Consider the following 11,467-nt stretch of genomic DNA (forward strand, 5'->3'; position numbering starts at 1 on the left):
TAAAAGGGGCGGTATGTTTTCTGAGATGTTTGCTCTCACACAAACTGTGCTTGGCCCGGCATAAAACACAATTCGGATTGATTAAATTATTTTTGGAAATACCTAATTTTCTATTTTAGAAAACAGTATTTTAGAACAGTGGTAATAGTCTGGGAACATAAATATTTTTCCATACTTTATTTTTCAATTTCCATACTTTTTAATACCTGGAAATTGATCAAATTTATTTCCATACTTTCCATACTTGCGTAGGAACCCTGTGGGGACTACACGATCTTTACTTCATCAAAAAGATCGACACATGTTCAGCTAATCAGCTGGAGTTCGTAGCTCATAACCCCGCAAGAGTCCTGTGATCGGGGTCGTAATTCGGCACTTGTTTCGTCTGAGCGTAATGATCAGTTCCGCCTGAGCGTAATGATCAGTTCCGCCTGAGCGTAATGAAATTTGGTACGCGAGTGGTGGCACGGCCGTCACGTGATCGCGCTACACCAATAAGGTACCCGCATGGTATCGCCATGGTTTCATTCAGCAGAGGAAAACAAACCCGGAAGTCCTCAAAAGTGAACAGAAATGAGCTGAAACACATTTGATTCAATACCTGGGCATAACCAACGTATTATTACATAGACAACATAACTACGGAAGACGAGAAAGGCCATGTATTTTTTTTTTGTGTGCACTGTTATCTTGTGATAACGACTTATTATTTCGTTATCTCGATATAACAAAGATTGTTTTCCCGTGATAATTGTCAAGTCTGATGATTGTGCACTGGTTAATGTGATCGTCTTGATTTCAGCCTACAAGAGCTGCCGTGGTCCTGCCAGATGCCTCCTGCTGCTTGCTGTTATCATTTGTCACACTTCTACTGTTATTATCCACATATGATTATGACGCACGGGTCGGTGGTGAAGTGGCGCACATGACTCGTGCTACAGACGGACGGACGGACAGACAACCACGTATCTAAAACAGGTCATACATCTGGCTACATCTTTCCCACATCAAATATCCGTGATCACCTACACCCGCGTGCGTAAAAGCGCACACAATTCCGTGTCCTCTCACCGCGGATGCTGTGATTTGATGGCCCGGTACTCATTGTAGCCCACTCTTATAAGCCCCAATAATAATAATAATAATAATAATAACAATAATAATAATAAGTTACTGTGGACCTATATGCCATGCCTTTTAATGAAATTTCCAGAGGAGTTTGCTGAAAAGCAGGTAAAAAATACATGGCCATTCTCGTCTGCCGTAGCTATGTTGTCTATGTAATAATACGTCGGTTATGCCCAGGTATTGAATCAAATGTGTTTTAAGACATTTTTGCTTAGTTCACCTTATTGTCTATTTGTCTCATTGTGTTTCATGGACACAGCAATGTGAATAGCGCTGTTTCAGCTCATTTCTGCTCACTTTTGAGGACTTCCGGGTCTGTTTTCCTCTGCTGAATGAAAGCATGGCGACACAAAATGCGGGTACCTTATTGGTGTAGTGCGATCACGTGACGGCCGTGCCACCACTCGCGAACCAAATCTCATTACGCTCAGGTGGAACAAGTGCCGAATTACGACCCCGATCACAGGACTCTTGCGGGGTTATGAGCTACGAACTCCCGCTGATTAGCTGAACATGATTCACCTTACGGCCTATCTGGGTTGTCAGGGATTTGAATTACTAATAAAATTTGCCAGGTTCCTAGAAATGAGAGCAGCTCCATCCAAAGTGGGATGAATGCTGTCTCTCCTAATAAGACCAGGTTTTCCCCAGAAAGTTTGCCAATGATTAACGAAACCCACATTGTTTGCTGGACACCACCTGGACAGCCAGCGATTAAATGATGACATGTGGCATTTGAAGACATTCCCTCAAGGCATTCTTGAGATATCATGTTCATGAGAATGGGAAAACATACACAAAAACATTATGCCTCCAGTTACAGATGTCTGTGGCGTGGAGACTTAAAAATTGATGTACTTGTACATGCATGAGTACGAGACTATTTTGCACAACTATAAAAAAAGATACCTATATATAAATTGTATACATAATTAAACAAATATGTCATTAATTAATAAGTATAGTTATTAAGTGGATCTACAAAAACATTTTAGACTATGGGTGGGTGGGTGAGTACCTAGATATTTTATATTTACATTTGATTTGAAGAATAAGCTCTTGCCATCACACAGAACATTACAAAACCCCACAGGCAAGATTGAACAGGTTAGAACTCTTTTGTTCCTCAGTCTGACAAACAGCTAAATTAGAGTTTGGGTCCTAAGTAATCTCAGGGGACCTGGGTTCCTGGGTTGAACACTGAATGTAAAAGAGGACAATTTACAGGTTTGCAATACATCCACTTTTTGTTTTGTCTAATGTGATATGTGGCATTTGTAATATGGTTCTGTCTGGTTGAATGCTATGTTTTGCATTTCTGTGTTTATGAGTATTTATGTAAAACAGTACATGTCCTGAGACAGAAATGTCAGAAAATATTCTGATCATACGGGGAAATCAATCAAATCATGCAGAGATTTCTTTACAGTCCAGCTTTGTTGATAATATTGTGAGTGTATTGAGCCATAAACATGGTATTGTGTATAGTGCCACATGCTTTGACAGTATCATTACACCCATAACTTTAAATGACTTTGAATGGAGATGAATAGAATACGTACTATCCACCTTATTCCTGAGGGCACTACTGTAGAAATGATTATGGTTGCTACTTCCAGTGAGATAGCGGAAGTAGCATTAAGCTAGTTAGTCCCATAGACTGTGGTTAGTCCAAGTGGCTACTCTTGGTGGCTAACCACTAACACTGGTTATTTTCGAAAGTAATTTGCCATCAGTTCAGCAAATACTGATTTATTTTTTGACAAATATTTAACTACTGTTAACTGAGCATTCTCTAAAATGTCTTTGCGGAGCTCTGGTACCTGTTATACTGTCCATGTCTGTAACGACTACCAACCAGTCTAAGCGAAATTTTTGTCTTCAGCAACTGTGTGTTGAACATGTAACCAGAAAAAAAGGGATTGTTCACATTCTTGTTGCCAAAGGTACCATTAATATGAGAAATAAGAGTTTTACGAGACATAGCAAAAAAGTATTAAATCCGAATTTGCATAAGAGAATGACACATAGACTGACAGGACCGTCACTCAATGTCAGTACATGATATCCCTGTCTTTCCCCATCTGACTTCATTCTCAACCTACATTAGAAAATTAATCGTTATAAAATAAATTCAGCAACATACCTTGAAATATGTATTTAGTCATTAGGACTGAGAATGTATTACTGATTTACCATACTTCCTTCATATCATATAAAAAAAATGAATGCCAAAGGTTATTCCTTTTACTACTACGTATTACTATTACTGAAGTCTGCTAAATTCAGCATCATGTTTCACTCAGAACACAGTTTTTAATAAATCAGACGTCCTTGGTATAGGCTATAGCCTAGGCATACCACCGCATTTTTATATTTTTTGTGTTATAATGACGTTATTTTAATATTTTGCATCACATGCAAAAGTGAGCGTCTCCGGCTTGTCAGCGCAGCGGTGTCGGTACCAACACCACTGCGCGGCTGGAGACGTGTTGCTCCTCCTCACTCCAAGTCGCTGTCATTAACTTTTAACCTGCAAAGGCGGCAGTGCCGCAACATTGTAGGAATTTATGAAAGCCCTTGTGAACATTTCAATAGTTACACATTAAAACAATATTTATTTGCAATTACTCTACTGAACGACCCCTAAGCATGAGCAAACGGGCTGTGGCACTTTGGATCAAAGAGATGCGCCCTGTCACTGTCTGACAGGGGCACCCTCTGCTGAGAAGAGAGAGAGGAGAGGAGATGGATTGTAGGTCTGTTTGTAAACGAGGCTTCTCTGACAGTGATGTATTTCCCCCAAAAACATCTCTTAATGCACGGTAGAGCGCCATTTTTTTTTCAAAATCGCCTTAATAACCAGCAAATCGCCTGGCAACCCGCCAATGTACAATTTGATCGCTGATCGTCCCAGGCCTAACATACACACATACATACATGGGCTGGGACAATATGCTTTTGTCCCGATTCGATTCTATCACGATTCTTGGGTCCCGATTCGATTTAAATTGTCCTGAAGCCCCGACATAAAAAGTTGTTTGGAAAAACGTCATTTGAACTCTGTTTGTAGCCTCATTGTAGCCTGCAGCTCTAACTGCCTCTCTGTACACTGTGCTCACATGTGCGCGAGACCAACGAAAGCACGTGAACACACATGAAGGCGGTGCCCATGTCTCAAAGTCTCGCGCAAGCGCACACATGTCAGTGCAGTGTACAGAGAGGCAGTTAGAGCTACAGACTACAATGAGGCTAAAAACAGAGTTCAAATGAAGTTTTTCCAAACAACTTTTTATGTCAGGGCTTCAGGACACTTGGATCACTACAGACGAGCAGTATGGAGATATTTTGTGGTTTCAATAATGTGTTCTTGGACGTTTTAATCTGGGGCGCCGTCAGCCATTAGGTGTGCAGTTGTGCTGCTACCCACTCTCCGACTCGTCAACAACTCTTAATTAAAATGGACATCCCTACTCGGAAACCACACCCACACTGTTATCCACCAGTGGTAAAGAGATCGTAGCTGCCGGGGCCGTCGGAGGGGGGTCCAGGTGAGGAGCGGCCAGTGCCGCACTGGCAGGAGCATCACTCAGGTGAACCGGAGAGTCATCAGACAAGGGCACGTAGCAGTTGAAAAGGACCAAGCCAGGAGGGGAAGTTGCCCTGTCTGAGTGCCACTTGCGACTGCGGACCAGTACCTCTGACCAAGACGCAGTGTGAGCAGTGTGTAGGATTTAATGGCATTTAGCGGTGAGAATTGCACATTGGAACCAGCTGAAACTGCCTCCCATGTGCCAGGCATTTACTCCTGGACACGATTCCTTCAGTATTATCTGTTCAGGAGGTTTGTACAATGATACGACTTACCCCAGAGGTCTCTTCCTCTCCAAAACAAAAGGACAAGGAGATTAAAATCAGTAAAAAGACTGAACAAACCTGTTTCTACGATGCTGTTTGGCTTGTCACAAATGGGCTGTTAACCCAGCACCTGCTAATGTGTGCTCATCTTTTTTTCTGATGACTTAAGATCCAGGGGCCATATTCACAAACATTCTGAGAGTACTCTAAGAGACCTCCTAACTTAGACTAAAAACTTTTAGTAAGGAGTCTTAGCTTAGGAGTGACTTAGGGAAGTTTTAAAAACAACTCTGAGCAAGGAAGGGACAGAAACTTTTATCTTACTGAGGATGTGTGGTTGACCCTGTTGCTAGGTGTGATGCTTTCTTTAAACAGATGTGATTGATTGTCACACACACGTCCTTTTGTGGGCCTGCAAGGTGTGGAAACCCAGTGGAAATGAAATGAACTGCATCACAAGATGAGACAGTTTTGTCATTGTTAGTGTGATCACTCTGCTGATCTAAGGTTGAGACAGACCAAAGTCATCACTGCTGCACTGTTGCATTTTTCCAGTTTTTCCAAATATCTTAGTATTGTGATCATTTTATTTCTGGCATTATAGCGTTATTTTGTTAGGTGGGAAATGTGTGCATATCCCAAATGAGATCGACCACAAACATTATCCCTGCACAGTCTCATCTGTAGCATTTAATTTACACACTGTCATTTTGTGTTTAGAGACCGCCACTGGAAACTGACACTTGGAAATACGCCCGTGTTCAAAGAAGTGCTATTTTCCATACATGCCCTAAATAAAGCAAACCCATATCCATCATGGTTTTCTGGTTTTGTAAAACAGTGTCAATCTATAAAAAATTATAAATTTATTCTACATAAACTATTTAAAATCTATAATTTACCAATAAAAACAACTATCAAGTTAAATTGATAATTTCCCATTTTCTTTTGTAGATTTGTCTTATACAGATATGGAATTCTTGCTGTGTAATATGTATGTTAATGTGTCATACTATACACCTAAAACTGTGTGTGTGTGTGTGTGTGTGTGTGCGTGCTTCATAACTTGTAACTAGGGCGTAATAGGGCCCCTCATAATAGTGTGCACTGGGGCCTATTGTAACTACCTTACGCCACTGTTTGTGAATACGGACCCAGATGCCAAATTAGCTGCAGAGGTCTCTTTCTCTCCGAAACAAATGAATCCCGTGGTTTTAAACCGTTAAAAACCCTAAAAAAGCAGTTTTACATTCATGTGGCTGACACGAAAATGCAAATGACCCTATCTAGAGCCAATGTTTGGTTTGTCCATTCTGGGATACTGTAGAAACATGGTGGTACAACGTGGCAAACTCCATAGATGAGGACCTGCTCCCATTGTAGATATAAACGGCTCATTCTAAGGTAACAAAAACGCGATGATTCTTATTTTCTGGTGATTATACACTGAAGAAAACATACTTATTTTATTATCTTCAATTTCTGCCAATATATCCTCCTAAATCATACACACTGGAGCTTTAACCCTATGGGACCGAACGACGCATAGTGCGTCCAAATTCACACCTGTTCTTCTCTGTGGATTTTCTCCGCGACCGGAGAAAATCCACAGGATTGTAGCTTTCTGAGAAGGCCAAGCACTTGCTGGTAGTCCAATGTTTTCACAGCGAAAAAAAATGATAAAGTTACACTAAAATTATGTATAACAGAGCTTTCATACAGCTTTGCACACACATTACTCTTGGATGGATTTCTAGCGAATGCAGGCTCGCACAGAAATGCCACGCATATCACATGAAAGCGCAGGAGCAGAGCTTTCCAATGATACCACACACATTATTGTACTGTTATCCCATCACGCTATAAATCCAGATTGATTGTCTACAAAACAAAAACCTGACGAATTTCTTTACAATCCATTATACAGATCTTGTTATCAGTCACTTCATATAGTGAGGAATCACGTCTTAAGCTTGCGTGTGTTTCTCCCTGTCTATCCACATTTGTAGTCCGGCTTTCAAGATGCAAATATCTCCATATTGTCCAGTTGACACTCCATCAAAAAATGTAAGAATTTAGTAACACGGATTTGTTTTTTTCATTGATATAAAAATTTATGTAAAATACAGGCACATAGAAGGACATGGAATGATGGCAAATCTGGTTAGCCCAGATTGTCCTGAAAAAACAAAACAAGATATAGCATGTGTATGTAGCCTTTATAATGACTGTGATATGAACTTAGAAGTAAAGGCAGTAAAAATACCCCAAAAACGCCTAGGGCCCATAGGGTTAAGTAGATTACCCTATTTAGTGAATGTGTGTGAGAGTAATAAATGTTCACCTGGTCCTGCAAAGACAGGTGGTGGAGGACCAACAAAACTAGCAGCTCTGGCTTCTAATGTCTGCTGGACCTAAGAGAGAGAAAAAGAAAAGAGGCAAATGGGTGACTAGTGAAAACAAAGAATAGAAAAATTATTTCAAATTATTTCCTCCATCAGTACGTCTATTTTAGAGTATTTTGCTATCAAGACAAAGACACACATTTGTTAGTATTAGTAATAGTTAGTATTTGTACATTACTATCCAGATAGGAATAGAAGAGTACAAACCTGTCTGTAGGTGTTGGTACCTATAATGGGTCGCACTACTGGAATTGCAGGGACAGAAAGAGCTACAGGTACTGTCTCCATAACAGGTGGGCTTCCTGACACTGGTACAGGACCACCAAGAACCTCCTGCTCAAAACTACAGCAAGAAAGGTAGAGAGACAGACTAGCATCAATACAACAGAACATAAACAGTTTTCTTGAAGAGTTTACTAATTGATCCCTTTTAGGCTGTTTTACCAAAGCTGCAGACAATAACAGATTTTTTTTAAATGCATAACAAACAAAACATAAAGAGAAAACAAAAACTGACATTCAAAGAAAAGCTGAGCATCAATTCCCTTATGTGTTGAAAAGAGAATGGAAGTGAATGAAAGCTGTCTACAGTAAACTGCTTTGCACCCACTCCTGCAAAGGCTTTTGAAGATATTCAGTTTGCATTTGATAGTACAGTTGAGTACAAGAAGAGCTTTGTCAGCTGCAACTTGTCCTGAATGTAGAAAAAAACTAAATTTCTGTTTTTTTACCATGTCAAAACCAGCAAGATCAGCATTGTCCAAGGTAACTGTTAACAGAAGTGGACAACAAATTGAGTTGGCATCTACTAATATCTCCTGTTTTTAACTATCAGATGTCAGTTTGCCTCCTGGGCACTGCCGAGGTGCCCCTGTACAAGGCAGTGAACCCCTAACTGCTCGAGGTTACTTCTTCTATCCAGTATATTGTGAAAAAGCTAAAGCTTTTTCTTCAAAAACAAGCCTTGTTTTTCCTTTTAATGCCAAACAGAGACTGGTTGAGTCAACCTTTTTATCTGTCATTGATCATGGTGATATGTTATGAATGGCCCTTGCTCACTGTCTTCACATGCTATCATGAGGTTCTGAAATTCATTACAACTAGGGATGCTCGATAACTTTTCTTTTAAACTGATACCGATAACCGATAACTTTCAGCTCCTAAAGGCCGATACCGATAACTGATAACAGATAACCGATAACACACACACATATACATTTTATATATGAAAAATTATTGGCAAGCATCTCAAACATTTTCGAAAAGATATCAAACAAAAAAACTATTTGATATCTCAAATGAACATCAATTTAAATAAGGTGCATTACTTACTGATATAAAAATAAAGGCCCCTTGAACTGATGCAAATACATGCATCGGGATTACAAACTGAAAAAGTTCATTCCAGAAGTTCAAAAAAATAAGTTTAAAGAATTTTGGCTTATGGTTCCATTCAAATGAATACCTTTTCAACTAAGGTAAATGGGGTTCAGTTGTTCTTTTATCTCATATTAGGGGAGAGAGAGAGAGAGAGAGAGACAGACAAGAGACAGAGACAGAGACACAGAGTCTGTGTGTGTTTGAGATAGTGTTGTCACGGTACCAAAATTGGGACCCACGGTACGATACCAGTGACAGTATCACAGTTCTGAGTAGTATCACTATACCACAGCAAAAATGAGGCAGATGTGCCTTTTGTCATTTATAAAAAGATAAATCACTTTTCTATAATACATCAATGATATTTCAATGGAATAAATTACTTATTGACTTATTCATACTTCAAAAACAGCATCAATAAGTGATTAACATAGGGGGGATCAAAATAAAATAAATAAATGAAATAAAAATCAACCAGCCACCCTCCTCCCCTGACAAGTCCCTTCATAAGTAACGAACAGTCCCTAAAGTTTCTCCTCTGATACGCCACATACTGTGTGCCGCCATGGCTCAGCTGTTCAGGTACTTTTGGGCAGTCATGACAACAAGTTATTCACCTGGAGCCGGACTTCTTCGCCGGTAAGCCGTTATAATGCGCCGCCGTATTTGACAGGAATACGTATTCCTGTCCGTGTCTGTGACCCCCGTTCAACCCACAACCGGCGGGATTCGCCGTTACTGTTTATCGCCACACTGCCGACATTTTACTCTGTCCGTCACCGCACGCTGTTTGATTGCGTTATCAAAACACGCCGCTATTATTCGGCCTTGCTTTTCACTTATTCCACCGAATACCGAATGTGTGTTTTTTTGCAATATTCGGCCGAATATATTCGGTGCATCCCTAAATAGGAGCCTTCCCCCACTCCCCACTCCCCTCACCGCTGCTCTCCTCACTATACTGGCTGCTGCGCTGTGCAAGTGCACAGATGTCTCAGAGTGGTGGTGCATTTGCAAAAATGTTTTGAAGGAGCAGCGGCGGCGGCAATACTTTAGTTGTGCGACACGCCGCTGCTAAATGAATGTAGCGGAAACACTGATATGTACTGTGGAGTTTTAGTGCCGCGGTCTACCGTTGGTACCAGTATACCGTGCAAAGTGTGAGAAAGAGTGTGCGCATCTGTGTGTGTGTGTGTGTGTGTGTGTGTATGTGTGAAAAAGAGAGAGAGTGTGCGCGTCTGTGTGAAATTATGACCGAGTTAACGAGTTGTTTTCCGACATGAGGGAGTATTATTGAATTTTCCCAGTCAGAAGGAGTTTTTCTGATTATGCCGACGTCACTTGAACGCAGCATTCACTGCAGGCCATTCAGGTCTCATAGTGGGAGCGGGGCACTGTCATGCTGACAAAATTATACATGTTATTGGGGCTATTCATCATGATATCGGACTTATCGGAATGACGTAATAATTCCTGTTATCGGCCCGATAATTATCGGCCCGATAGTTATCGTGCACTCCTAATTACAAACCGTGGTTCTCTTACTCACCATTGTGTTTTGTACTCAAAAGTGAACTGATGTGTACATGCCGTACATGCCTCAGTCACTGGTATGTTTTTATTTACAAAGCTATTGTTAGTAAAAATTCCTTCCTACTTATCTTTTCTTCTAAATATGAAATAGGGAAATTACAGTCTCTGTTTGCAGGACTTTTGCATCTTTTTGTGCCCATGGTCAGAGCTGAATTGGGAAAAAGAGCTTTTAGGTTCTCTGCACCTACAGCATGCAAAAATCTGCAGAATGGGCTTACACTTCAAGACATGGTGACCTTAAATGAGTTTAAAACCATGGTGAAATCTATTGAGTCCAGGCTGTCTGCGTGCAACCATTTTATCTAATCATTTTATGTTACTCAAATCAACTTTTATCTAAATTTTTATTAGGGGTTGAAACTCTGTGTTGTTGCTGTTCTTGGCCAGGTCTCCACTGTAAAAGAGATATTTGATCCCAACAGGACAAATCTGGGTAAATAAAGGCTAACATAAATAAAATAAAATAAAATAAATTCCACCACAGTCAGGTGGAGTGGTGCACCAGTCCACTAAGAACCCAGTCCAACTGCAGAAAACACAACAGTGGCACAGGCTAAAAAACACACTTAATTCAATTAGCAAAACAGTTGGCAATCATATCATCAATCATTTCAGCACCAGTTCTGAAACAATAGCCCTTTTTAAAAAGGAATTGTGAAAATTTGCAGGAAAGCCCAATCAGTCTTCTTTCAGCATTGGCAGTATGAAAGCAAAATCAGGGAGTGCGGCAAAATGCCGCCTGCCCACTTTTGTTTATACAGAATGCGCCTTTTTCGGGGCAATGGGGGGCGTGAGCAAGTAAAAAAATGTGTAGCTCAGCGTGTGACGTAAACAGTGACGTGGGAGGGAGGGTTGGTCAGTCCTTCGGCGATTCTCTCGTAAGTCGGCCCGTTCTTCACCGTTCCTGTCATCTGACGGTTAATGGCCTCTTCATTTGCGAGGGCAAGGAGGGCGCGCAATTCCTCGTCTCCTCAATTGCTCATCTTTACAGTAGCTGTTTCTCAATATGCGTTCTTGTACGGACTTGTGTTCTTGTGACACATCATCAGTCACAGCCCAAGTACTGTTTCAATTCAAAGTTCACATCTAGCCAAGTTCAGTCC

General features: G+C 40.7%; 1 protein-coding gene across 1 annotated transcript in view; it reads right to left on the reverse strand.

The window, feature by feature from the left end:
- Positions 1-7,734, reverse strand: part of rbm42 (RNA binding motif protein 42) — a 53,738-nt gene extending 46,004 nt beyond the window's left edge. The window contains exons 1-2 of the mRNA XM_050045839.1: positions 7,599-7,734; positions 7,331-7,400 (exon numbers count right to left, since the gene is read on the reverse strand). Coding sequence (XP_049901796.1) covers positions 7,331-7,400; positions 7,599-7,679 — 151 coding nt within the window. The 5' untranslated portion in view covers positions 7,680-7,734. The remainder of the gene's footprint in view (positions 1-7,330; positions 7,401-7,598) is intronic.
- Between the last annotated feature and the right edge of the window lie 3,733 nt (positions 7,735-11,467).

The sequence above is a fragment of the Epinephelus moara genome, chromosome 6 (assembly GCF_006386435.1).
Source record: "Epinephelus moara isolate mb chromosome 6, YSFRI_EMoa_1.0, whole genome shotgun sequence".
NCBI classification, from domain to species: domain Eukaryota; kingdom Metazoa; phylum Chordata; class Actinopteri; order Perciformes; family Serranidae; genus Epinephelus; species Epinephelus moara.